Raw genomic sequence first — 27,174 nt, forward strand, 5'->3', positions numbered from 1 at the left:
AAGCTGGGCTGTGTACAAGGTGCCAGCTGAGAAGTGAAGAGAGTAGGCGCCGCCTCAGAGCCCCCTTTTGCCAAGGCCAGTTGAAGGCAAATGGGGAGCACCCATCTGTCACGTCGGCTCCCCACAGTGGGAGCTGTGCTTTTCCTGAGGCCCTGACCGGATGTTCATTCCTCATCCCCTTAGGTTCATGTGGGATCGTTGGCCTGGAGGTCTGCAGGCAGCTAGGTGGTTTTTGTTTTGGTTGCAGGTTGCAAAGCCAGGGCTCTTCATGAGCATTGGCCAACCTTTTCTATAGAGGGCCAGATAGTAAACATTTTGTCTCCTTGGTAACCAGTCAGCTTTGTACTTGCTGTGTGAGAACAACCATAAATCACAAATCATCAGATGCCTTTGAGATCCAACAGACAGCAACTTGCAAAGGAAGCCAGGAAAAGTGCCCGGCCTGGTCCAGAGGTCCATAAGAAATGCTGGGCTGATTCCTTGCAGCCAGTCATAGTCTGTTCTACTTTAGCTCTAGTGTTTAAGTGCTGCAAGCGGTCTCGGCTATAGTTCAAGATCTTTACTTGCGGAACCAATTACAATGGCAACCAAGCAGAAAATGCCAGACACCACTCCTCACGAAACTCCCTTACCACAGGATGACATCAGAGGATATGGAGATGGATGTCCCTGATCTCGAGACTCAGTTCAAACTCAATGGCGAGTTCAGTCAGTATCCCGGAGATGCATCCGACCCCCACCCCGGAATCGGGCGGAAGCCAGATCTTGAGCTCAATGCTCTGTCATGCTCAATGCGGAACACCGCGCTGCCAAGTTCCACTCAGCAACTGCAAGCCTGATATTCATGTGTCACCTGGTTCCGGGACTATGGGATGCCTTTGCTGCTGTCAGTGTTCTGGAGAGGTCTTTCCTCGCATCTCCTGTTGCAGCTAGAGATGGAGCAATTGCTTATGACACACATTCAGTCAGGCTTGACGGCCTCAAGGGTAGAGCCTTGACTTCCCTTGAGATGTCAGCGATGTTGGGCCATTGCTGCACACTAATTATCGGAGGAGTGATTGGCTCCTCAGAGAAAATGAGCGGTTCTGATCAGATTAAGCGGAGATTCAAGACACTAATGGGAGCGCAGAGCATGGAGACGCAGCTACTGCACTGGACATGTGTCAACCAAGTGCAGCAGTTGATTGGATCAACACTCACAATCTTGTGTCGGCAGTTTAATTGTAGGACTGCTCTCCAACAAATTCAAGTCACCCGGGCAGGAACTCAGGGACCAGATAAGGATGGTAGCTTCGGATGCGCGCATGACCACCTTCGCCAGGATCAAGCAATATCTCAGCCAGTGTGTGGATGGGACAATTGCTTTGTCTCAGGTTGCATCTGAGATACCTCTCTTCTCATCTGTTGAGAAGGATCTTTGGGAAACTCTTGGCTCAGTGGTTTGAGTTCGTGGGAGCAATTTGTCACCCAGATGTCATTAAGCTCGCCCCGTCCCAAGGTCGTTTCCGAATCTGGCATCTCCAGCACTCCATTGGAGTAAGAGGGAAAGCACCACAATGACTGCTTTTAAGGCTCCAGTGATCCAGCCAGGTTCATCCTTAACTGAATCTCTCCTTAGAAGAGCACAAGGGCGCATGGTCAGGAATAGGAGGGGATAGGAGTCCAGGTGTCAAGGCGGTGATACTTAAATTAGTGGGTGTTACAGGATTCCAAACTGATCAATGAACCAATCTTATTTAAAAAAAAAAAAATCCTTACTTGGAAAGAAGGGGAAGACCAAGTCCTGCCATTATAATATCTCAGCAGGGATAAGAGGGGGCTGGACTTGCAGAATAATTGGCCTCCAAAAAGGGAAAGGGGGAGGGGTAACCTTGTGGCTACAAAGGACCCCAGGACTGAGAGTAGCACAGAAGAGTAGGGGCAGGAGATTCCTCTCCTTGGCCCAGCAAGGCCTTAGCCAGCTCCTTATGCTAATGAACTTGCCTTTAGGACACAGCTAGATCGAACAGCACATGTTTTGCCCACAGAGGGCAAGCTCAAAGTGTCTTCAATAGAGAGGTTGTGTGAAAATACAAGGTGAGGGGGAAATCTATGCATCACAGGCAGTGAACTGTAGACAAGACTCACCTTCTGAGGAGGGGTGGGGTGGGGGTGGGGCTTCTGTCGCATAGTGATCAGCAAGCTATGAGTCCATTCTGGGTAGGACAGAAGAGGCCCTGGGGCATGGGGGTGCCTTGGGGGAACCACCTTACAGTACAAGGGCAAAAAGAGGATGTCCCACAAGATGGGAAGGGGCTGGGTGCCCTTGTGCTCTGTGAGCTATGGACCCTCAGATTGCAGCTGCAGATGCCCAGGAAGAGTTGCTGGCTAGGGACAGCAGTTAAGAGGGAGTTCAGATGAGTCTCAGCATATATGGAGGCATGGCGAGCTTCAGGGAGATGCATCTCAGAACCTCAGTTAGGTTCTCTGAAAAGGACAGCAAGGCAGCAATGTCCGCTGGGAGCAGGTGGCGACCACAGAGGACACAGGAGCAGTCATGTTCATAAGCAGCTTGACCAGGCACTTCAGGTTGAGATCAGGACTGTAGGCTAGAGGCTGAGGCCTCAGCCAGTTTAGCCCTTGATGCTCTGTGTTGCACTGTACATTGAATACAGAGAAATGAGGAAGCAAACAGCTGTGGGTGGAGTTAGAGGAAGGGATCAAAAAGATGCTGCTCTTGATGGGAGAGGGAAGGCTGCCCTGCCTCCCTAGTGGGTTCTCCTTGTGTCCACAAAGCTTGGCATGCTTTTAAACCCCAATTCGCCTACGCTGGAGCATCAGCCTATTAGAGGCTGTGAAAGATGGGACTGCACCAGCACCCCCAGAACACAATGCACAGAAACCATTCTCTTGATATCAAACATGAAATGATGCTGGGCAGGAATTTAGCCTGCGAGGCAGAGAGAGCTGGGAAGTCCAGGTTGCAAGTAAAATAGGAACAGAAACGGACACCAAAGCAGGCAGGTGAGCCCTGTGCAGGCTCCTCTGATTCCTTGGAGCTCAGTGGAGATAGTAGCAAATGCCAGACTCGGAAAACAAGCCCTTGGTTCTAGCTGCAGGGATGTCAGGGTGTGTTGTGTCGTGAGGCCCACCAGGGTGAGGCGCTATGAGTGTGTGTTTTCTCAGATAATGCAGGCAGTGGAGACATGTCTGTGGTCTTTGTGGTAGCTTCAGTGGAGGCTGTAGCGTTTGTCTATAGAGCTAGAATCTTCCACAGAACACTCAGGCCTGTGGACGGAGACCTGGAGGAAATGCCAGACCTGTCTTCCCAGCATAGAATATCCTTCCCCAGTTGCTGGTAGCTCCAGTTGGGCCATCTCAGTGACCAAATGGACAGTCTGAGGCACCACCTCTATAGGAGAGACCCTCCTCCATATCAGATGAGAAGGCTGCATATCCCCTCACGCAGAGGCCACTATCCCGGAATAATCACTCAGGGTAAAGGAAGAGCTATTTCCATTGATGTGGATTAGTGCCAGCTGGTGTGAAATTCTGACCTTGTTTGTGCTCATGCACGCCTGAGTTCATGATAGCCTTACCCAGCAGCGGTGAGGGGAGGAGAGACAACGCTGGCTCAGGATGCTGTGGCCATCCAGCAGGGTCTCTGCATGTTCTTGTGACTGGGCCGCTGCTCCAGCCCTGCCTGGGAGGAAGCAGAATTCTAAACGGTCCACTCTGGGCAGTTGTAACTGTCACTGGGTGTGGCCAACCATAGCTAAAGATGAGAGTGGAGGGGCCAGAATGAGGCCAGGAGTGAGGGCTGAGAGATGCTCACCTAAAAGAGGAATGTGGAGAGTTCTGGGAGCCAGAGGACACAGAGAAAGCAAGGACAGCCAGAATCCTGGAAAATTTTGGTTTCAGGGCTGGCTGACAAGGGGTGAGTCCAATTTGGGAACACCCCAGTGGCTCCATCCTGCCTAGAGGAAAACCCTGAAGTGTGCCTTGATAAGCCCTGGCTCTGAGATCTGTTTCAAGTGAAGGCTGGAGAAAGGTATTGGGGAGACAAGTGTGGGAGACCAGGTACCAGTCAAGGACCCACCCCAAGAAGGATTTAAGGATAAAGAGAGAAGAGGCAAAGCCCATGACCGTACCTCTGGAGTCACCAGCATGCCAGCATCTGGGAACATTATCATGCAATGTGCTCCCCAGACCACAAACATCTGAGTGCACACGAGTCCTGTCTCAGGAGTGAGGCCATCACGGGCTCCACAGAGCAGACCCATGCAGGCATGTCTGCTGCATCCCTTACTGGCCCCAAGGTGGGGCAGAGGTCACACTTCACTCACAACTTCCCTCCAGACAGGCTTCATTTGGAGTTGCTGTCTTCAGATCTCGGGCTCCATCCCACTTCACAGTGCAGATGTGCAATCACCCTGTGTCACTCCATGACAGCCATGAAGCCAAGTGAGAGGAACTTCGTTTATGAGAGTGGTAGGGAAGCGATTCTGGGTCATTGGAGACTCTCCAAATGATCCACACAGCCGCGAGGCAAAAAAGAAAACCATTTGCTAATAGAATGTTATTAAGCCAGGCCTGGTGGTGCACACCTGCAACCCCAACACCTGGGAGGTAGGAGCTGGAGGACCCAAAGCTGAATGTCATCCTGAGCTACATCGTGAGTTCAAGGCCAGCCTGAATTCTATGAGATCCACTGCCAAGCAACACAACAATTCATATTAATATAATAACGTACATCCATCAGACGCCCTCAAGTCTCCAGTTCTATCTGCCTCCATATGCTCAAGCTGCTCCACTTCTCTCTCTTTCCCATCTGACCACATATTTGCACATTGTGGTGGCTCCTGCTGCAGGCTGGCCAAAGCGACTGGGGGACCCCTGGGTGACGGCCTCCATCTATGCTGCCTGGCACGGCAGCAAGTGGATGTCTATGACCCACCTGTGCCATGCGCTAGAGGGCAAGTCTGTGGGTAGCATGGCGGTCCTCAGGTCTCTGTCTTCCCCCTTCTGAGCTGTGCTGCCTGGGTTTGGTTTGATATGATTTTTATGAGTCTCAGGCATAAGATAAGATACTTTGGCCAACACGCCAGGCATCAAGCTAAGACAAACAAAGGACTGCCATCTGTTCCACCCCTGACTGATATTAAGAACACCGCCACCAACAAGATGTCTCTTGCCCATTGCTAGGGGTGTGTTTTTCAATATTAATTCTCAAGTTCAGTTTCCAGCACCCATGTCAGTCTTCCTACAAGTGCCTGTAACCTCAGCTCTCAGGGATCCATCACCTCTGGTCTCTGTGGAAACCTGTCCACATGGACAAAAAAAAATCACATACAGATACACACATGTAATGAAAATAAAAAATTAAAATATATTAAAATGGGAACTGGCAAGCTTATTTATTTTATGTATGAGTGCTCTATCTGCATGTATACCTGCATGCCAGAAGGGGGCATCAGATGACATTGTAGATGGTTGTGAGCTACCGTGTGGTTGCTGGGAATTAAATGCAGGACCTCAGGAAGAGCAGACAGTGCTCTTAACCACTGAGCTATCTCTCCAGCCCGGCAAGCTAATTTTTAAGTGTGTTTGATAACACAAAGATGTCAGCAAATTATTTTGAAAGAGGTGGGAGCTGGAGACCTTCAACTACCTGGCTCCAGAAGCAAGTGTGTGCGTGTGTGTGTGTGTGTGTGTGTGTGTGTGTGTGTGTGTGTGTGTGTACGTGTGTGCGTGTGTGTGTGTGCGTGTGCGTGTGCGTGTGTGTGTGTGCATGTGTACGCATGCACGTCCACTGTGTAGCATTTATGCTATCAGGACTCAACTGGCTGGAACCATGATATCTTGGGAACACTTTCAGACCTCAATCTGATTTTTGATCATAGCATCTTCTGGAAATGTTTCTTCTGTAGCTGGGGACATGCTTTGTCTGAGCCTGTTTCCTCCTTCTCTCAGGACAGGCATGTGGGAAGGACAGCCCCAGCAGCTCCTTTGAATGCATACTCATCCTTTTGTCCTACTTGTGTCTCTGTGGAGTCTGACAACCGCCACCAGAGCCATGAGGCTTCCTGCTCTACAGCCTGACCAGGATCCAGCACTGAGTCCCCATAGTGCCCACAACTCCTCTGGTTTCCCTAGTCCTGAGAGCCACAGCTCACCACATGATCTCAGGAAGGTCCCTGCCAATGTATGTCTCTCTGTACACAATGAAGGAGCAGGGTGTCCCCCAACAGGTGACACAGGTCCTTAGCCTATCCTGGCCCAACAAATCCTGAGGTTTGTAGGAAGCAGCAGTGCTACCCAGTCTGTCGTTTTGCTCAATGCTTCCTTGCAGCCTTTCTTTTAAAATGCAGTTTGTTTGATGTACATTGTCAGAGGACCCTGCTGTTTGAGGTTGCAGCCCACCAGGTCCAGAAAACTTTTCTGTGTGTGAGCTAAATGGAGAACTCCCTTTGTCAGCAAGGCTTCCTCTTCTCTGCCTGACCTCATCTTGAGAGGGTCCCTCAGCACAGATGCCTTTAGCCTCATCTGGAATATGACCTTTGACATAGTTCGGAATCATATGAGAGGACTCTGCTGCCAAATGCAAATAATGCATTCTTGACACGTCTAGCCCCAGCCAATAGTGTACATTTACCCTGGGGACCCTCCACTGGCTCCCCAAGAACTATATTGCCTTTGTTCACCCCGAATAAAGTTGAGCAGTCTTGCTGAAGCTAGTCCTGATGGTGTACACATTCTGCTTCTTTTGTCCCTGGGGACAGTGACCAAGGATCCTGGCGGGGGAGGGAGGGGAGCCCCACAGTATATGTCCAGGTAGAAAAACCACAGGCACAGTAAGTAGCCCACTTCTGTAGGCATAGTGTCCTGCAGCCCGGAGCTCCCTGTGAGGGGCACTGGTTTTTTGTTTTATTTGTTTGTTTTTTGCAGGGGGTCCTGCAGATCTGAATTTGATGGCTACTCCTTGGCTAATTCTGGGAGTAAATAACCCAGCGTGCTCACAGATCTAAGGGTCCTACCCAGGAAGGGGATGTAGAACAGTTGCAGGAAGATGAGGGGTCAGGTGGGGCACAATGCTGATGTTGGGTTGGGAAAAGGTGTTGTGGTCTTCTTGCAAGGAGGCGGAGTATAAGTCAGACCTCCTGGCGGCTTTGAAGAAGTTGGTCTGTCTCTAGTGCCCCAGGCTGGTGAGAGACAGAGCAGTGTGCTTCAGCCCAGGGAGGGCGCCAAGCAGGGCGGGTTCCTCTGTGTCTGTTGCTTGCAGCACTTGGCTTTGTGACCGGTGGTGTCAGTTGTAAGGAGCACAGGTGTGGTGTTCCCAGTGGCCAAATGTAATCTCTTACAGCCCCTCTGTCCTTGGGCTGTGGAGCCAGGCAGTCTCCCACGTGTCACTAGGTCCTTGCTCAGCACGGCTCCTTGTAGAACCCAGACTGATGGCCAGTCTGAATGTATCGCTCTCTTTCTTTATTGCCACCTGTGCCCTCTGTGAGGCCACTAGGAGAGCATCTAAAGCCCTACTCCCAGCGGGCACCTATGCCAGTTTTGCCCGGGAGGCAGTGGGCACAGCCCAGCTGGCAGCCTGCTGCCTAGAGATGCGAGTGTTGGTGGAGCTTGGCCCCTGGGTTGGGGGCTTTGGACCCGACCTGTTGCTGACCCTGCTCTTCCTGCTTTTCCTGGTGCATGGGGTCACCTTTGATGGGGCCTCTGCCAACCCGACTGTGGCCTTGCAGGAGTTCCTCATGGCGGAGGCATCGCTGACCAGCACCCTGCTGAAACTGGTGGCCCAGGTGCTGGGTGCACAGGCTGCCTGTGCCCTGACCCAGCGCTGCTGGACCTGGGAGCTCAGCGAACTACACTTGCTACAGAGCCTCATGGCTACACACTGCAGCTCAACCCTGCGCACATCTGTGTTGCAGGGCGCACTAGTGGAGGGTGCCTGTACTTTCTTCTTCCACCTTAGCCTCCTGCACCTACAGCACAGCCTTCTTGTCTACAGGGTGCCTGCCCTGGCACTGCTGGTCACTGTCATGGCCTACACAGGTGAGACCTGCTCCCCTCTCTGCTGGATCTGTCAGGACCCCACCACCTTCATTGGGACCCTACAGGGTGGGAGTCTGCTGGCCAAGGGGCCAACAGAGACTGGGGTAACCATTTCTTGGGCTCCTCACAGGAACACAGGGACTGAAAGGCTTGACCTGGGACTCTGTGTGTGTGTGTGTGTGTGTGTGTGTGTGTGTGTGTGTGTGTGTGTGTGTGTGTGAGCCCCATCCCTTATATTTCTCCCCAATTCCCAGCTGCAAGGTTTGTTACATCTGGCGCACCTGGCAGAGCTAGGCATTCCCCGGCTTGCTTGGTCTGGGCCGTGAAGCCCCAGAGTACTCCAACACCCCATAAAAGGTGACAAGTCTTATGAGTTCTTTCTCCTTTGGTCTTCCCACCCTCCTCACTCAGTCCCGAGACAGCAGCAGCCCCTCACACCTGTGGTCTCTGCCCTGGACAAGCTGGCATCCTGACTCGGCTCTTTTGGTCCCTCATACTCTTTTAGAGGCTGCTCTGGGCCCAGCTCGGTGGACGCTGAATTTGAACAAGGCCCAGGTCTCATTTTTCAGCACGGGGATTCACCCTGAGGGAGGCATCCCTAGATAGGATCCCAGGACAGGGAGCATTGTAGGCTGCTGACCAGCTGCTCCTCAGAGCTGCGGGCTCTGTGGATGTTATGTAGGTGCCAGAGTCGAGGTTTCTCAAAGGCTCGTCCCAGGAGGCCAAGGGCCCAGGAAAAGGAACATCGTAAGTAGATGCTGAGCCACTTTGTGACCCATACTGGCAAGAGCATCCTGATGAGATGGGACATGCTGAGGCCAGATACACAGAGAACACAGGAGGGTAATGACTTCTGGGAGGCTGAACAAGAGCAGCTGTACCCTACCCGATGGGCCAGGGTTCCCAGCTCCCACAGCTGAGCTGCCTGTGTCCTGCACCCAGGTCTAGCTCCACACAGCGCTTGCTTTTCTTGAGATCCAGGTTCTGCCCTGGCTGCCCAGTGTCATTGCTCAGCTTCCTGGTGTGGCCTGAAAGATGTGATGTATCTGGCTCAAGAGCTCCCCTTACCCCCTTCTCTTCTGTGGTTGTTCCGCAGGGGAACTCCTCTGTAGTTCTCCCAAGACCTGCAAGTGATGTCTCTGTCACTGTCGCTGGTTTTATCTCACTCCCATTTTCAGCCTTGCGCCCCCCTCCTCTCCCTGTCTTCTGTTCTTGTTTCTTCTTGGTTTCCCCCCTCTGGGACACCTCCTGGAAGGTGTCAGATCAGAGGAATACTGACGCAGGAGTCTCAGGGTGAGGTATGGGGTACTGTGTCCGACATCCTGGTGAGACTTTGGTGACAACTCTTCCGTGACATTTGGCCTTGGCCGCACCAGCCTTGTTTCTTTGCCAGCCATCAACATACAGCTGGGAGGACAGCTGTCCCCAAGCCTCCAGTGCCAAGATCACAGTTCTGTGTCTAGCAGTGTGGTCTCAGAGGCGGGTCTTTCCCTCGCCTGTTCAGGTAGCTTGCCCTTGAGAATTCTGTGCTTTTGTCCACAGCTGGGCCCTATACATCTGCCTTCTTCAACCCTGCCCTGGCTGCCTCTGTCACATTCCACTGCTCTGGGAACACCTTGCTGGAGTATGCCCATGTGTACTGCCTGGGCCCTGTGGCAGGTGAGGAGTCGTGGGGGGTAGGGCTTGCCTGGGTAGTGTCTGTGGCAGGGGTCAGACACTGACACACAGGGCACTGCTGGATACAGTTACACAATGCTGTCACCCTTCCTGGCTCCCTGGGGTCTTGGAGGGGAAGGAGGTTGGGGGTTGGGACAATAAGGGTTTTGGATCAGTTCTCTTAATCTCCACAGTGTGGACAGTTGGAGGAGGTGACAAAGATGGGCATGCACTGGTTTGGATTGTCACAGAGGAGAGGAGATAGTGTTGGGCACAGAGTGGGGTATGGAGAATCGGGCTCTCCTGGGGTTCTGTATGGGAAGAAGGCACAGGCTGCCATAGGTTCCCTTGTGTCTGGGGTTCCCTTTTCCCTGGTGCATCTTCACACACCCAGTTAAAGGTGTCTTTTTTCAGTGCTGCTACTATGGAGACCCTGAGACACAGAGGCTGTGCTTGGATGATCCCATGCCCTCCAGGGCTGCAGACCTGGGCAGTCAGGGCCCATAGCTCCTAGCAAGCAGGTCTGCCCTGTGATTCCTTGAAGCACAGAGGGGACCCTCTCCAGGCATCTAAGCTTTGAAAAAGGAATAGCAGTAAAGTCCCTGAGCTGGAGTGACCCAGAGAAGGCCACCAGATGTCCCTAGCTACAGAATCTGGGCAATTCTGAGGTCTGGCAGCTTTGACCTAGGTAGAGGCCTCTCCTCTCTGGCACTGGTCCCAGGTCTCAATTTTCCCATACTGACCATGGCTTTATCAGATGACTAGGCCCACCGGAACCTTGGAAGCTTTCCGCTCCTTCCAGGTCCACACTTGGCAGGACTCAGGGCAGAGCTGCACCCAAGGGGAAACAGCCAAAAGCCCCGGCTCTCTCCACATACAGACTTCAGGGCTTCTCAGCTTTAATTAATTTGTATATAGGTGTATACGTACATATGTGTACATGTGTTCATTTATGTGAATACACACATGGGAGTCAACCTTGGGTGTCATTCCTCAGGCCCTATTCATTTAACCCTAACCCTGAGTTTGTTTGCTTGCTTTGAGAGAGAGCTCTCTAAGGTTGTCAGGCCAGCACACTCCAGGGATCCTTTTGTCTCTTCCTCCCCAGTGCCAGGATTATGTTTATGTGCCATTGTGCTCCGATTCATGGGGAGAGGAGCAGCTTGGAGACAGGCTCTCTCCGTGTAGCCCTGGCTGTCCTGGAACTCTTAATATAGATGAGGCTGGCCTCAAACTCACAGAGTTCCACCTACCTCTGTCTCCTGAGTGCTGGGATTAAAGGTGTGCTCCAGCGCTATACCTGGTCTGTCTGGCTTTTTATACATAGGTGTTAGAGTCTAATCTAAGGTCCTCTACTTAGCCCCTTACGGGCTGAGACATCTCTTCAACCCCAATATTTCAGTTTTTGGCATAACTTTGAGTAGGCTGCCTCAGTGCTCACCCCTCGTGATGTGGGCTTTACTTTTGACCTGGTGAGCCAGGCCTAGGACTTGTGACTCTCCTGCCTGGTGTGACAGAATGACAGGTGCGTGCTCAAGTAACCATCTTCATCTAGAAGTCAGCAACACAAAAACAAAAGCACCTCAACCCTGAGGAGCTGGGGAGGTGGCTCTGTATTGTAAAATACTTTTGTCACACATGCGTGAGGAACTGAGATCAAATCACCGGAATCTATATGTGCCTGGGCATAGAAACACAGACAGACAGACAGACAGAGACCCAGACCCAGACAGACATACAGAGACAGAGAGGAGAGAGAGAGAGAGAGAGAGAGAGAGAGAGAGAGAGAGAGAGAGACGAGGTGAGAGAGCGAGAGGAGAGGAGAGGAGAGAGAGGAGAGGAGAGAGAGAGAGAGAGAGGGAGAGAGGGAGGAGGAGAGAGAGAGAGAGAGAGAGAGAGAGAGAGAGAGAGAGAGAGAGAGAGAGAGAGAGAGAGAGAGTCACCATTAAGAACAAGGCTGTCGTGAGGTAGCGCCCCCTGGCGGGGAAGATCAGAAACCACTGTATGTTGGTCCTGCTGTTTGGGAGCCCCTGAACAGGTGTCCTCTCTGCCTCTGGACTGAGAATAGCACTGCATATGCTTCAGGGGATGACCAAGGCCAGCAGTGGAATGAGGGCAAGGCAGTTCATTGCCACAGGAGCTTTTCTCTGGAACAAAGCAGCTGACGTGTCACGTGGGTGGGACCAAGGGAGTTTCTAGGTGGGAACACTACACTACACATTCAAACCCTAAACAGAAAAGTCAGATCTCCCCCTCTTCCCTGGTTGCCTGACCCCTTGAGGACTTAGAATCTCAGAGAAAACAAGGATATTGAGCCAGACCCCTACTCCTTGTCCTTCCCAACCCAGGTCTAAGCCTGCTCTTCTCCCCTTGTTTTAGTCAGGGTTTCTATTGCTGTGATGGAACACCATGACCAAAGCAACTTGGGAAGAAGAGGGTGTGTTTGGCTTACACTGTTGTACCAAAGGAAATGATGACAAGAACCTAAACAGGCCAAGAACCTGGAGGCAGGAGCTGATGCAGAGGCCGTGGAGGGGTGCTGCTCACTGGCTTGCTCCCCATGGCTTGCTCAGCCTGCTTTCTTATAGAACCCAGGACCACCAGCCCAGGGATGGCTTCACACACAATGGGCTGCTCTGCCTCCCAGTAAGGAAATGCCTTACTGCCAGATCTTTTTTTAAAAATATATTTTATTAATTTATTCATATTACATCTCAATTGTTATCCCATCCCTTGTATCCTCCCCTCCCTCCCTCCCTCCCTCCCTCCCATTTTCCCCTTACTCCCCTCCCCTATGACTGTGACTGAGGAGGGCCTCCTCCCCCTACATATGCTCATAGGGTACCAAGTCTCTCCTTGTTTACTGCCAGATCTTATGGAGGCATTTTCTTAATTGAGGTGCCCTCCTCTAGATGACTTTAGCGTGTGTCAAGTTGACATAAAACTATGCAGCACTCGCCCCTCTCAACCTCCCCTCACTGATAGCAGCCCTGCCCAAAATGCCACACTCAGAGGTAGCCTGAAAGAGAGATGGTAGTATAAAATTGGACAATGGTGTGGGGCATTTCTGTGGGGCATCCTGAGTCCTGGGTACCCAGAGCACAATCTAGAAATATATTAACGTCCCATGAGTGCTCCCTGGACTCTAGGCAGCTTGTTCTCAGCCCTAAGGGGCAGGGCCAGGGAAAGGGTGTGGCTAAGAAAGAGCCAGACCAAAGCTCAGGTAGGAGGCAGCAGGGAGGGCCTGGGTGACAGTTTATGTTCAGGTCCCTCTATGACCTGACCCCATCTCTTGCAGGGATGATCCTGGCTGTCCTACTGCATCAGGGCCACCTTCCGCGACTTTTCCAGAGAAATCTGTTCTACCGACAGAAAAACAAGTATCGAACTCCCAGAGGGAAGCTGTCCCCAGGTTCTGCGGACTCCAAGACGTCCACAAGAGGAAGTAGTGCCAAAGGGCAGTAGCCTATGCATACCAGGGTGGTAGCCACTGGGGTCTGGTTGAGCTGCCTCGCTCACCAAGGCTTCGGTCACCACCAACCCCACCCCCCACCCCCCACCCTGAGACTTCTGGTCTCCTCACCATAAAATAATTTGCCAATAAACCATTGCTAAAGACACTCCTGTCTCCCTGCCTGATGGAAGCTTCTAGAAGGACAGGTGAGGGTAAATCTTTTTCACCCACTACACGTTCTTTCCTAACTCATGTTTATAGAGTGATAACAAAAAGTAAGGCAGCAAACACTGGCCAAAAGTCCAGGGTGAGATAACCTGGGCCTGGATCCCTGGACTCATGCCTGGGAGCCCACAGTCAGGACTAATACTTGCTGGGGACCCCAAGGAAAGCCGTGGAACCTGCAATGGAGACTTCAGTGAATGCTTCAGGGGTCTTGCTAGATGCATCAGGGCTTGGGGGAGGGCCTCAGAAGCAGAGGAAGCATCCGGGGAGCTCCTTGTGGCCACACTGGACCCTGGGAGGCTGGCAGCCTGGGGGTCCTCATGGCAAGCACAGATGGCTAGGACAGGAATCAAGCACAGATGGCTAGGACAGGAATCCTGCTAGGGTCTTGATGCCCTGATGCCCTGATGCCCTGATGCAGAACTTGGGCCAGATGTACAGAGTAAGGCAATACTACGTTGATGTGGAGGGTGGCTGTACAGGGTGATGTAGAGGACAGATGCAAGAGCTGTGTTATCTGTGCTGTGGTGATGATAGAACACTTGGGAGCTATTCTAGAAGCTGTGTGAGGGTTGCACACACATGTGTGTACGCATACACACGTGCACATACATGGGGGTATCCACACACAGTTCTCAATAGGAATTATTCCCAGAGCATGCACCTAGTCTTTGGTGTGTGGATGTTTGCCGCATCATTGTTTTCAATACTGTTGAAAGCTGATCATTTTCGCTATGGTAAAAATGTCTTTGAAGTGACATGTTGAAAAGTCTCTAAAATGCTATTGATTAAGATTTTTCAAGTCTGGAGAGATGGCTCAGAGGATAACAGCACTGGCTGCTCTTCCAAAGGTCCTGAGTTCAATTCCCAGCAACCACATGGTGGTTCACAACCATCTAGAATGAGATCTGGTGCCCTCTTCTGGCATGCGTGTACACATACAGGCAGAACACTGTATACATAATAAATACATTTTGAAAAAAGGATTTGTCAACAAAATTAGTTTTTTTTTTCCTGGAAAAAATATCTATTTCTAGCCAAAAAAAAAAAAAGTGCACACTTGCTTGTCAGAGTAGCTTCACTTGTCCTCCCCTCTTACTTCTGAGAATCAGTTTGGAGAAGGCAGAGAAACACTGACTTGCTCTCTAGGCGAGAGGAGGTGGGTAAGGGATGCAGGTTAGAGAGGCAGCCTAGGAGAGAGCTGTGTGGCCAGGGGCCATCTCCTCAGGAAACACACCTGGCTGTCTGTGAGGACCATCCAACCCCACCGTCTCCTGCAGAACTGTGAAATCAGGATGTTGGTGTCCAAGCTTGGGAAGTGGGTGGGCCAGGCTGGCAGATGCCCAGCCCGTGTGGCCCTCTATCCCAGTGGGACCCGTCTATAGGGTCTCTCTCTCCCTTCTAGGTGCTGGGACAGAGCTTTCAACATCTGATGGACCAGGAGTAGGGACATAGCCACTCTATAGTGTTTGGTGTTTTGTTTGTTGCAATTTTCCATGAATCTGCCTATTCCTCCAAAGTTGTGAAAATTGCCTTACAACAAATTTGCATTATTGTGTAATTCTTTTAACATGAAAAGGGAGACACGATTCAAGTCAGGAATCTGAGCCCAGCAGAGTCAAAACTGCTTCCTTGTGGCTTGGGGTAAGGAGGAAGTGAGCTCACATTCTCAGAAGGCTTAGCCTAGGCCTGGTATAAGCTCTTTGCTTTCTGAAAAAAAAAAATAATAATAAAGGAAAATGTAAAACTTCAAAGTGAGTGTACATAGCTGGGGGCAGTGGTGGTGCACGCCTGTAATCCCAGCACTCAGGGAGGCAGAGGCAGGCAGATCTCTGTGAGTTCCAGGCCAGCCTGATCTACAAAGTGAGTCCAGGACAGACAAGGCTACACAGAGAAGCCCTGTCTTGAAAATCAAAAACAAACAAACAAGAAGTGAGTGTAGGTCAGTTGTAAGAAGAAACTTGTGTCATTTCTGCTCTACTCCAGCCCCCTGACTCCATTTTAGAACACCCACACTGCACACACAGATTATAAGTGACTGACCGCACACTCTGGAATACCTAGGAGTGGAGCCATGAGCCAGGCCACAGGGTCACTGGATGACCCTGGGCTCTGACAGCTCGAGCCATCTTCTATGTGGCTGTCTTCTGGAGTCTGGGGCCACTCGTGTCCCAGATGACGTTCAACAAATTGAATGCTGCGATTCTGTACCCCTGTGGCTCCTCTTTCTCTTTTTTTGGGCCACGGCCCCTCCTGACTGGACAATTTCCTCCCTGCCCACTTCATGCTGGTTTCTTAGTTTGTGCCCCTGGTGGGTAAGTCCTCTCAGGCCAAGGGTTCAACTCTTTTGACTCTCATTTCTATAGCCCAAGGTAGCTGGCAGCAGACACCCACCCTAACTCAGAGGGAGGCCACTGTCAGCCCTGACTGTGGTCCTCTATTTTGTGCCCAGCAAGAGTCTAGACTATACCTTTCACAGCCTTTAGGACACTCAGGGGAGCAGAAGAGCCCACGATCACCACTCTGAAGCCCCAAGCTACTCAGGCCATCCCAGCCAACCAACAGGGATCTCTCGGTTCCCTTCTGCCCCAGCTCGGCCTTCTCTACCTCCCTTGTCCTGGGCCATCTTCCAGGGCCTGATTTGGGCTACAGAGAGCCTGGTTCTGTTTTGATCCTCTGTGTACAGGAGTCAGGGCCCAAGAGGATCCTGTCACCCATTCTAAGCAGTAGAACCCTGTGCTTAGGCCCCTGCCCCAAGATGACTCCAGATCCTGCCTGGCCCTAATCTATGAAAACACCTGTCACTCTTGATGTCCAGGGACCTCAAAGCTAGCCTTGCTCAGTGTGGGAGTGACCAAGTCACAGTGTAGCTTTCCACAGCGTTAGTGTCCCAGGGCTATGTGGCATCTCTGGGAATCTGGGCCCCAGTTTTGGAGCGCCTGGGAGGGATTCAACAATATCCTCATCACACTGGGACACACTCAGGCCGGCCAGGCCCAAATGAACTCAGCTAGAGGATAACACAGCGACCAATCCACAGCTCAGAAGTGAAAGCAAGGCCAGTCTTTGCCCTCTGAAGCCTTCTTGGTCTCCACCAACCAGGCTTGAGACCCAACACTCCCACAGCAGCATGATGCAGTCCCACCTGCAGACCGGTGCACTACCATCTGCATCCAGAGGGTGGCACCACAGGAGACTCCAGAGCGCATCTCTGCTTCCCCTCACCCTTTCTCCCCCCTCCCCTGAGCATCCCAGGCAATCAGGTGTCCTTCGGTGGTAACTAGCGATCACCTGTAGCCCACACAGATTCCCACCCTCTATAGCAGTTAGAAGCAAAACGAACTCTTTTCTCTCAAAGGGTTAAATAAGACAAAACTTCACCTAAAAAAAAATGTAAAGAAGCCACTTGGCAGAAATCCAAAACTCCTACATGATCAGCAGCACTCTTTTTGGTTTGTTTGTAGTCCTGGCTGTCCTTGACTGGTTGTCCTCGAACTCACAGAGATCCCCCCTGCCTGTCTCTCCCGAGTGCTGGGATTAAAGGCATGCACCACCACGCCTGGCGATCAGCACTTCTTGGAATAAAAAACATACGCTCCAGTGTTATTTCCACCCAGAAACTGCAGCTCTGCGTTAGCCGATCACCTAAGAACGCTAGGAAAAGTGATGGCCACCAGAGCGAGGCAGTGGGCTCTTGACTTGCCGATATGCTTTGGATTGTGTCTTCACTCATTTCTCACACTCCCATGAATTACCAGTGCAATGGCGACCCCAAACTCCCAGCCCAATGAAAGACTAGGGCCTTGTGAGTGAGAGCCTCAAGTCAGTACCTCAGGGCACGCTCTGAGGCCCTGAGGGCTCCACACACCCTGTGGGACAAAGGTTCTGAGGGACCGAAAAAGCTTCTCAGGGGAGAAGTGAGGAACAGGCTGCCTAGAGCCTGGTACTCACAGACACAGATACCTGGAATAGGTTCAGTCAGTACTGAGGGAAGCGAGTGGGCTAGTATCATCTTGCACCTGTCACCCTTAAAGCTCTCTAACCATCTGTGTCGTGGACCCCCAAGAAGCCACCTCCTCCCTTCCTCACTGCCAGGGAGCCAGTACCATCTGTGGTTGGATAGAGGCACCTGCGAGCATCTTTCAGCTGCAGCCAACAGACAGAGACGTAAGTAAGTGGGGGTGTGTTGCATGAGAGCCACGTTTATTTCTTAATTGGACAGAGCCCTAAGTGCACACAAACAGTACAGGAGCCTACAGCTAACACTCAGGTGTAAACAGCAGGATACTAGTCATTACGTCAGGTGGTTATGACACGGGGGAGGGGGGCGCAGGGGTTGCCCACAGCAATCACATATGTACAAGTTAGGGACACGGCCTCTGGGTTGCAGGGGCCCCTCAGTATAGACAAACTACAGGAGGGTCCAGGCTCAAGGAGAGACTCGGGTCAGCCATAGCACACGTCCATCCTGGAGGACTGCACGGCTCCAGTCCCAGGAGCTCCAGTCCCTGGGGGGGGGGGGGCTGTAAAGGAATGTGTCTTCTGAGGTGCCCCATGCTGGATGGAGCAGAGGACCAACACCTTAGCCTTGCTTACACCTGAAACATCAGCTGCATTCAACAATCCCAACATTTCAGGGGGTCTCCAGGGACCAGGATAGACAAGGAGGGTCTTTTAATACAGCTGTCATCTGTTTTGTGCGTGTGTGTGTGTTGAATAAGATGTTGGCATGATTGCTTAGAGAGGGAAGCCTTAGATGTGTTATCCAGACACAAGCAGAGTCCCGTGGGAACCTAACAAGAACTCTCCCAGGATGCAGAAACAGCCCACCCTCCCCAGGAAAGATGACTATCCCAAACTAAATTGAGGCGATAGCCTGGGCAGCATCAAGTATCAAAAGCAAACTTATGGAGGTGGTCCTCTGGATCCATCTCTCTCTGCATTTAGCAGGAAACCGGCCTTAGCTAGGAAGACTTGCTGCATCTGCCTGAGGACATGAGCCCCCACCCCCACCCCCCACGGCATGCCTCCGTGTCACAGCTGCTGGGTGACTGACCATCAAGCTGACATGATATACATACAGGTAATTTTGGGCAAGGAGGGCATGAAGAAACCAGGTTTCCTGAGCTGTGGATGGATTTCTTGGTCCGTCAGTTCTGGTTATTAGGTTCTGCCTCAAGACCTCCCATAAAAACCAAGAGCCCTTCTTGGTTCCCAGGCAAAGCCAGGACAGTACTGGGCCAATATGGAATGGCCCCCTGAATGGTGTGTGTGTGTGTGTGTGTGTGTGTGTGTGTGTGTGTGTGTGTGTGTGTGTGTAGGGGCGCTAGAACTCCCAACCTTTCTCCAACCCCACCCAGCCACAGGTGCTCTGTAGGTTGGCTGGCCTCAGACACCCACATGCTGGGTGGAGCTGGACTCTCCCAAGGCCTCCGCTTCAGGTTGGCTGACCTGAGCAAGCTTGGCAGGCCTGACTACCTCTCTGCCTGCTGGGGGCTGGGTGGCCCTGTGGTCCGGTGGCCCTTGGGAACTGAGATATTTAAGCAACTCTTTCCTTCCTTTCTTTGAGTAGGTCATGAGTGCCAAAGTGAGCTTGCTAAAAACATTGTCTCCCCTCCACTCTAGATCTCAGCCTCTTGCCTCTAAGGTCCATCCGGGGCAGCATGAGTCACCTGGTTTCTGGTTAGGGTTTAATCTTGGTCTTGGATGGGTACTTTGATCTGGATTCTTAGAAGTAAGTCGTATTCTCCGCTTCATAGATAGGGTTTCCTGAGACCTGATGCCTGGGGAGGAGGGTGGCCAGACATCATGGTGACTACCTATATGACATCTGACCCCAGTGATGGGTGAAATCTCAGATTCAGATGGTCTCACACTGGCTGGCAGGTTCACACCCTACTGCCAGCACAAGCCCTGCCACCACCCTGGATCTTTATGTCTGGATGAAGGGCAGGGCCCTTGATGACTATGCTAAGGGACCTTGAAGCCAGAACCTTCTATGCCCTTCCAGTCAGTAGAGATGCTGTGAACACTGGCTTCAAGAGTGTCCTTGTCATGTCAGTGTCATGTGGAGACAGCCTGAGATGGTAGGGAGCTCAGATCCAGCAGCTTATCTAGAATGGGGAGAGGCCGGCCAAGATGGGAGGAAAGGCCTGGAATACTTGGCTGCTCAGGGTAACCGCCTCTGATGAGCCCTGGGGACAATGAGGCTTGGTTTCTGGTTTTCCAAATGGGCCTGTGGTATGAAAATTCCCTGGTAGCCTAAGAGTCCATCTGCCAAGACCACCACAAGGTCACCCTCATCTGCTTGACAGGGACACATCACTCATTGAGTTCTCTTGCTGAGACTTACAGGAGCATGACCCTCTCGGCAGACTGTAAGGGACTGCCGATCACAGAACCTTCCCAGAGCTACATCTTTGCTTCTCTTCTCACTGACACCCAGGGCTACAGTCAGAGACCCCATCCTGAACACCCACAGTCCTGTGTATACGCAGCCACCAACCCCACAGCCTGTATATGCCCAGCTGGAGCCAGTCTGCACTGCCTACCAGGGGTGCATCTTCCTCCATACACCTCACCTGATCCTCCTCAAAGCTGCCTGCACTACCCTTGGCGCTCCAACTTGGGGACTGTCCCCTCAGAAGTACTGCACAACAATTTCTGAGTTGCCAAAGTCCCAGGACTTGCAGACACTCATTCATACACATACCCTGCTAAGGTGGATCTCAGATAAAACTGGCCAGGGTGGGGCTATCCTGTGCCAGCTGTGAGGAGCTATGCCTTGCTCAAACCCCTCCTCCACTCTGCTCCTGGCAGGCTGGAGACATGTGGAAACCAACAAGGCCAGACTGGGGTCAGGGCAGTGTGTTTGGGGACGGGGAGGGGGAGAGGAGCTCCACATGAACCTTACAGCCTTATCTGGAGGCAATTAGAAATAAATACTTATAAACAGAGCACAGTCTTATAGTTAATGTCTCAGAGGACTGTTTCAACGCCACTAACTAATGTATATTAATTATAAGTCTGTCTATGCTTAAAAAAATATTAGAACAGCGGCAATACCCTGGGTCTTGTGCCCTCTGACCTTCCTGGCATTCCAAAGTTCCCACCAGAGCAATTTTGGAAGAAATAACACACACAACCTCCAGGGGCACAATTTGTCCTGTGGCATAGGCCTCCGGCCAGAGGTGGGATTGCTGGCTGGGCCCAGCACAGGTCTCCTGGTGGGGGAAGGGCTTGAGTGGCAGATGACAGGACAGATGGTAAGGACAGGGGAGTGAGTGGTCTGGGCCACCCGAAGTCCGCCCGGAAGGCTTTCAGCTCAGACCCGCATCTGCGCAGATCTCCTTCGGGAGAGCTTGGACCTGCAAGGGTGCAGAGAGGGGTGGGGTGAGAGAAACTGTAGTCAGAATCAGGAGATGACCCCACCCTCAAACCCTCCAGCAGCCAAAGGCAGCTCAGCAGACCTCCATACCACACCGTACCACGGGTGGTCTTGATATCTGATACACCAGTGCTTTGGAGAGGCCCCTTAGCCCCCGCCCCCCCTCCATGGCCCTTCATCAAGTCTGTACATAGAAGGGGTGGGATCTCGGGTTCATCCTTTAGAGCCTGCATTCAGAAAGCCTTCCAGCTGGCTTATTGCATGCTCAGCAATGACACTGACATGGGTATCAGCATGCTCAAGGATGTCCCAGCCCCAAGAACATGGACCCTGTGTGCCCCAGCCCTCCCTCTGAAGGGTTGGGTATCCACTAGGTCTCCATGTGGTGTTTCCTTATTTTTATTTTAGTTTTTATTTTTATTTATTTATTTATTTTTGTCCCTCTTCCTGCCCAGCCCATACCGAATGGTCCCAGCCAGGAGCGGGTTGAAGGCATACAGCCAGTCATGCATGTCCTTGTCACTGTTGGCCTGTAGCAGGATGCCTCGGTGTGCAGTGCACACAGCGAATGTGTTGGGTGTCTGAAACGGGAAGCCACTGGTGAGAAGGCTCTGTGTGATGTGGCCATTGCTACTCCCAACAAAGAGCCCTTTAGGAATGCCTTAAGAGTGGGTAAGTTGGTGAGAAGGCCAAACTAACACAGAACAGCACCCTGAGGGCTGTAGGGGGTCAAGCTTCTGTGTGAAACCCACAACCTGTCCTGACCACCCTGGGATGTAGCTCCATTTTGGAAGCCTCTGAGGTCAGGAAACTAGCTCCAGGCCTTTGTTTATGCTGCTCTATAGCCCTGGGACATGAGTCTGACCTTCGTGGGCTACATCCCTGCCTGGGAACCTAGATGAAGTGCCCCATTCATCTGTGTCCTCTCTATTGGGTGTGCATAGCAACTGGGTTCATATAGCTCCCTCTTACCACAGGGAATAAAGTACCCAGTGGGCACTGTAGCCTCCTTCCTTATGGCTTGGAGAGCCTTTCCTCCAATCAGCTGTATCCCCACACTCCTAGGGCACTGTTTACTTGTGGGGTGCCATGAGGAGTCAATGCCTTCACCAAGAGAGCTTGGTGGGGCTGTGAGGGGCAGCCCAACCTGCCAGGACCTCCAGGGACCCCAGGACAGGACCTAGCTGTTGGCAATTGCATGGACAAGTGGCAATACTTGTCATCACCAATAGCTGTTACTAGGAGCTTTGCTGAGGCTGAGACAGGGGCAGGTCAGAGGCTATAGCCAAACAGGTGGTGCCTCCCTGGGGCGCGGCGCAGACTCAGTACATCAGAGTTGGGCCCTGGCCATACCTTAAGCATGGCCTGCTGGTCCTCGCTGTACTCCACCTGGGCAGTGGAGAGGTTGAGCACAAATCTTTCCACGGTGTCCTTGTCACTGTTGTACATGTAGGCATAGGGACGCCTTACTACCACAAAGCGCTTGGCCCAGCCAGCTGTGTGTGGCTCCAGGAAGTGCAAATACCCCTTCTTGGAGACGATTGGGCTGTGAGACAGAGATGCATAGGTTGACTCAGGAACCCTGGGCAGTCAGGTATGGCTGACAGATCTTGCCTTGGGGTGTCCAAGAACACATCTGCCAACCCGTATCTAGATGATTTCCCGAGAACTTACCCAGTGCCCAGGGTCCACTAGATCCCTGTCTCTGCACCATTCACCCACCCACTACTCTCCGATTACCATCTCTGTCGACCAGGGTCATAGGAGCTTGCCTTGTAGATAGCTGAGGGGTCCCTGGCACCAAGCTCTGCCCTGCACATAGGTCAGGGCTGGGTACCTGTTGTGAGAAAAGCTTCTAATTCAGGCAAAGACCTTGCATACCTGACTCGGATCTCTTGGATGTCGGGGACCAGAAGGCGCTGGGGCTCCTTCTCTGCCTCTGTTGCCCGAGCAGGAGAGGGGGTTTTCTTGGAGTCAATTTCTGGCAGGAGCTCGGGCTCTGGGCTGGCGGGCCGCGAGCAGGGCTGGGGAGTCCTAGAAATAGAAGGTGGCATTGCTTCTGAGGAGGTGATCTTCCTCAGAGATCAGGGGGTGTCTGGCTATGTCTGCAGGAGGAGTTTCCAGGTCTCAGAGTCCACCCAGCTCCCAGGCTGCTGGGTTGTGTGAGGAGGCTCCGCAGTGGCTCGTAGCCCAGTCAGGGCAGGCTCTGCATTGCTGCACCTCCTCCAGGGTGTTCCCTAGTCTCTGCCCCGTAATAAAAGCCTACGCAGCTTTCTTTCCTCTCTAAAATTACTGGTGGTGGCTCACTTAGTATTTTATGAGCCCAGCCCCTGAAAAGGGAGTGTTTCTGTTGTTGTATTTCAGTCACTAACATACCTTTTATTTGTGCTAGCTGGGAGATAGCGGGCACAGCTAGATGAACACACATACTCCAAGAAAGCCAACACGTTCTTCTGCCATACTGGACCTTTCCAAGTCCCCTGAAGGGCCCAGAGCCCCGTCCCCCCCCCCCCCCCAGCCCACTTTCTCCATTCCCAGAGTCCCAGAAACTATCACCAATTGGCTTTTGGGCTAGAAACTTCCTTCAGTAGTACAGAACTCACTCACCTCACATCAGAGGCACCATAGCGTCCTTCGATCAGAGAGGGGCAAGTGGAAGAGGGAGTAAGCGTGGCTGCACCCAGAGGAGACATGGATGGGTCCCGCATCAGGGTGACAGACATCTCAGAGAGCTGCAGGAGACACAAAGTCTTTCTCAGATGGGTGTCCAGGCCTCGAGGAGGGTGGGGTCGGCCTGCATTTCACTTTCTCTTATTGCATCCTTGCTCCCATTTTTTCCCCCAGCTTTTGTACCCCTGGCTGCCTCCTAACTCCTAACCAGCCCTGACTTATTCCTCCCAGGGCATCAGACTGCCCTGACGCAGGTGGATTCTCCCTTCATAGGCTATAGGGAGTGGGGCGTGAGCTTCTGGAGTGAGTAGCAGCCTGCAGGATGATGGTCCCAGGAAGAGATGGGAAGAGAGCAGGAGACAGTTAGAGCCTGGGTAGACACTATGAGATCTGGACTAGGCTGGGACCGGCCCTCCCTCATACCCCCAGCCTCCTCAGATCCCCAGGCCCAGGGAAACCAGCTGTTTAGCTGTGAGCTATATCACCAGGCCACAAGACTTGAGATCCTAAGGAAACCCTCCTTGTGTCTGCCTGACAAGACCAGGACTGACCCTGACTGTAGTTATCCAGGGTCTCGCTCACCTTGCTCTCGCTGGCGCTGATACAGACATGGCTGTGAGTGTACTCCCTGTTGAATGTGTGCATGAGGAGTCGTAAGCACTGTAGACAGAGAACACCATACCAGTCAGGCCTGAACTGATGGCAGCACAGGGCTGCCCATCCACCCTGCCCCAGACACTGTCAGATGGAAGTTGCTGAAGAACAGCAGGTTGACAGGGGAAAAACCTCCACCCAACTTTGGGATGGGACAAACTAGGGAACTCCTACCCAGTGCTCTCAGGAAGGCATGAGGCCTTCATAGTGGCCTGTATAGCAACAACAAGGGTTTGCTCTCAATGGAGACAATGAGCTAACTCCCCAGCAGTTCAGGGGTTCAAGATATGGTAAGTCACTGCTGGGGGGGGAGCCTATAAAAGGCCTCAAGCTAAGGCTTCTGAAGGAGGATATGGTGGGGTGAGGTAGGAGGCAAGGGACTCCCTGGTCCTTTCTTCTTCCCCCTTCAGCTTTTGGCAGCTCTGCTTGGAGCTATCCATAGGCCAGGCTAGACCACTGGGGCATCCCGGAATGACCAGGGCAAAGACAAAGCCATGGCCACAACACCCACCAGCCCAACCTACCTTGACTGCCAGCTCCCTCTGCCTCTCGTTGGGAGCCTCCAGAGGTGACTGCTGACCCTCAGCTGACAGCGGGGAAGATGCCCCTGAGGAGCTTCGAGACTCCGAGTCCTCACTGGAGGCTGGGGACAGTGCCTCAGGGCCAGGCCGTTGGGTGGTCTCCAGCTTCTCCCGTAGGAGCAGATAGTGCCGTGTCTTTTCCACCTGCCAGGGGGGCCGGGGGTGGGGGACATGACCAAGGTGAGTGATTGCACCAGTCAGGCCAGGTAGCCAGCTACACTGCACAGCAGCAAGGTCCTTTGGTAAAAAGTATGGGAACATCTGCCCTGCCTCAGTTATGGCTGGTGACCTGAGGGCTGGTGACACCCTGCTGTCAGAACTCAGCCGTGAAGTATCTCCAGGATACTCTTGGGCCTTGTAGTGAGCAGTGGGGGACCATGCCTCTGCACCCTGCTTCCCATGTACTCCCCGTTGGCTAGACCAGCAGTGTCAGCTCCAGTGGGTGCTACATCCACTTGGGCTTTGTTCTGAGTCTCAGCTGGCTAGCTGTTCTTACTCAGCCCTGCTGTCCTGTGTCTTTCGATCCCCAGTGGCTCCTACACTCACCTCCTGTAGGAGGCTCAGTTTCTCCAGTTCCCACTGGTGGTCCAGGATCAGGCTGTCACTCCGGGGCCTCCAGCCAGCTAGGTTCTCCTCACCCCGGACGTAGGCAACTGATGTGTCCAACACCCGCCTGCGCCGGCGTTGCATCCCTGCATGGGGACCGACGCTCTAGCATTCTGACAGGCAACACAGCCGCCAAAGTTCTCTCCTTTCTGGGTTCAAGACTGGCTCTACTGGGCCTTGGTCCAGCTGGAGGCCACAGGGCCTCGTGGACCTTACCCACAAAAAGCTGCCTAACAGTCCCTCTTCTGTGGGACTACGACATGGGTGGCCACAGCAGGCAGCAAACCTGATTCTTCCTCTCTAACCTCCTACCTGAGGATGCTCTGGAGGCTGAGGGGAAAGTACTTATGCTTTGCAGGTAAGACTCCCAACTTAGCAGAGGTCAAGCCAAGGGAGGCTAAGCAAGCTAGGCATCCCAGGGCCCTGACTCTTGCCCCAGCAGAGAGTAATCAGGGCAGGCTCCTACCTGGGCTGCCTGCATCGGCCACGTGGCAAAGGCTGAGCTCATACACGCCAGTCACACGGTTGCTGAGGGAGCAGTGGGAGAGGACACATCAGTACTAGGCACAGCTATGAGGACAGGCAGACAGACAAGGGGACAGTTCACCACCACTGACACATTCCTGGGCACAGATCTCATCACAGGCCTGAGGCAGGTAGCCCGTTTCATGGTATGGCAGGTCACACCATAAGCTGCAGTTCCCATGCCGGCTCTCAGGGCCCACTTGGAGGCTGGAGCTCCTTGGGGGAGTTGGGACACACAGAGGCAGCATCACATTTGTCCCCAAGTCCTCAGCTCCAGGCATCATGACTCCCCTGTGGTCCTCACATTCCACCAAGAAGCCCTCCTGTTCCTACGATGCCAATTCCACCAAGGTCGCAGCACAGCCCTCTAGTGGAGATGGGCCTCGCTGGTCACTGGGTCCTGATCTCCAAGGGCCTTCCTTTTGGCTGTGCCCAGCGTGGCCCAGACACTGCCTCCATGTAGTAGATTAGTGGCCTGCACTAAGCTGCAGAGGGCCTCACTGCCCCCTTGGCTTTAGCCCAGTCCCTCCCACTGAAGCTACAGGAAGTAGTGAGAACAGAGGAGGGAGGAGGAGGATGGGTCCAGTGTCTGAGGTCCAACTTCCTTGGGCTTCCCCGTGTCCTGCAAAGTCGCTTAATTCACATCCTACTTGAAGCTCTGTCCTGAGTCCTCCACTACCACTCCTACCCTACCACACTCACCCAGCTTCTCCGGGCAGCTGCAAGCAGTTCTAAGGGCAGAGATGCCTGGTGTGGGGATACAGCACGCCCATGGGGAGGCAGGTGTCCATAGGCCTTTCTACTTCCCATGGGGAATAGAGACCTCCCCCATGCCTGCGTTATATGACGAATGTCACCTATGTGTCCTTCCACTGACCAGCGAGGGTAACTGAAGGCAGGGAGCTGGAGGGTAAGAAGTTGAGTCTTCACCCCATCACCCTGTGCTATGGAGGTCAGGGGCTTCTTGACAGAGGAGTGTCAGTCTGTTGTGGAGGGGGAACTCAAGACTGTTCTTGAGCCCACCCTAGCTCTCTCTATGCCCAGAGAGGGAAGAGGCAGCCCTCTTCCACCCGCTTAGTGAGCTCCCCTCTTTGAAGCACAGACTCCCTCCTATGACCACCCCAGTGAGCTCACCCTTCTGTGGCCCGCAGGCTCCCACTGCCAAACAGGTTGCGGATGGAGCGTGAGGCGGGTAGCTTGGCGTCACGAGAGTAGAAAACCATGCAGAAGTCCTTGGTGATGACAGCTGGCTGGGTGCAGTTCTCCATCTGTGACATAAGACAGAGGTCATGGGCATAGAGATGGTCCAGTGTGCCAGGCCCCAGCTCAGCCAGACTCACTCACTGCGCATCCCTCCATCCCATCCCTTCTTTTCTGAT

At 52.8% G+C, this 27,174-nt stretch overlaps 2 protein-coding genes, 1 non-coding gene and 1 pseudogene across 3 annotated transcripts in view; 2 read left to right on the top strand and 2 right to left on the bottom strand.

The window, feature by feature from the left end:
* Positions 1-653: 653 nt before the first annotated feature.
* LOC127196083 (endogenous Bornavirus-like nucleoprotein 1) lies at positions 654-1,658 on the top strand (annotated as a pseudogene).
* A 3,383-nt stretch (positions 1,659-5,041) lies between these two features.
* On the bottom strand, positions 5,042-5,189 carry LOC127196781 (small nucleolar RNA SNORA48). Its single transcript, XR_007831548.1, has one exon. It is a non-coding gene; the product is annotated as a small nucleolar RNA SNORA48 (small nucleolar RNA).
* A 2,241-nt stretch (positions 5,190-7,430) lies between these two features.
* LOC127196084 (aquaporin-12) lies at positions 7,431-13,158 on the top strand. Its single transcript, XM_051153672.1, has 3 exons — positions 7,431-8,037; positions 9,580-9,696; positions 12,992-13,158. The coding sequence occupies exons 1-3, from the start codon at positions 7,431-7,433 to the stop codon at positions 13,156-13,158; spliced, it is 891 nt and encodes a 296-aa protein (XP_051009629.1).
* Positions 13,159-19,887: 6,729 nt separating this feature from the next.
* The window catches only part of Kif1a (kinesin family member 1A), an 85,499-nt gene continuing 78,212 nt past the window's right edge, over positions 19,888-27,174 (bottom strand). The window contains exons 40-49 of the mRNA XM_051154373.1: positions 26,930-27,063; positions 25,737-25,798; positions 25,211-25,356; positions 24,608-24,808; positions 24,012-24,089; positions 23,367-23,491; positions 22,641-22,793; positions 22,113-22,305; positions 21,222-21,340; positions 19,888-20,739 (exon numbers count right to left, since the gene is read on the bottom strand). Coding sequence (XP_051010330.1) covers positions 20,697-20,739; positions 21,222-21,340; positions 22,113-22,305; positions 22,641-22,793; positions 23,367-23,491; positions 24,012-24,089; positions 24,608-24,808; positions 25,211-25,356; positions 25,737-25,798; positions 26,930-27,063 — 1,254 coding nt within the window. The 3' untranslated portion in view covers positions 19,888-20,696. The remainder of the gene's footprint in view (positions 20,740-21,221; positions 21,341-22,112; positions 22,306-22,640; positions 22,794-23,366; positions 23,492-24,011; positions 24,090-24,607; positions 24,809-25,210; positions 25,357-25,736; positions 25,799-26,929; positions 27,064-27,174) is intronic.

The sequence above is a fragment of the Acomys russatus genome, chromosome 12, assembly GCF_903995435.1.
Source record: "Acomys russatus chromosome 12, mAcoRus1.1, whole genome shotgun sequence".
In the NCBI taxonomy this organism is placed as follows: Eukaryota; Metazoa; Chordata; class Mammalia; order Rodentia; family Muridae; genus Acomys; species Acomys russatus.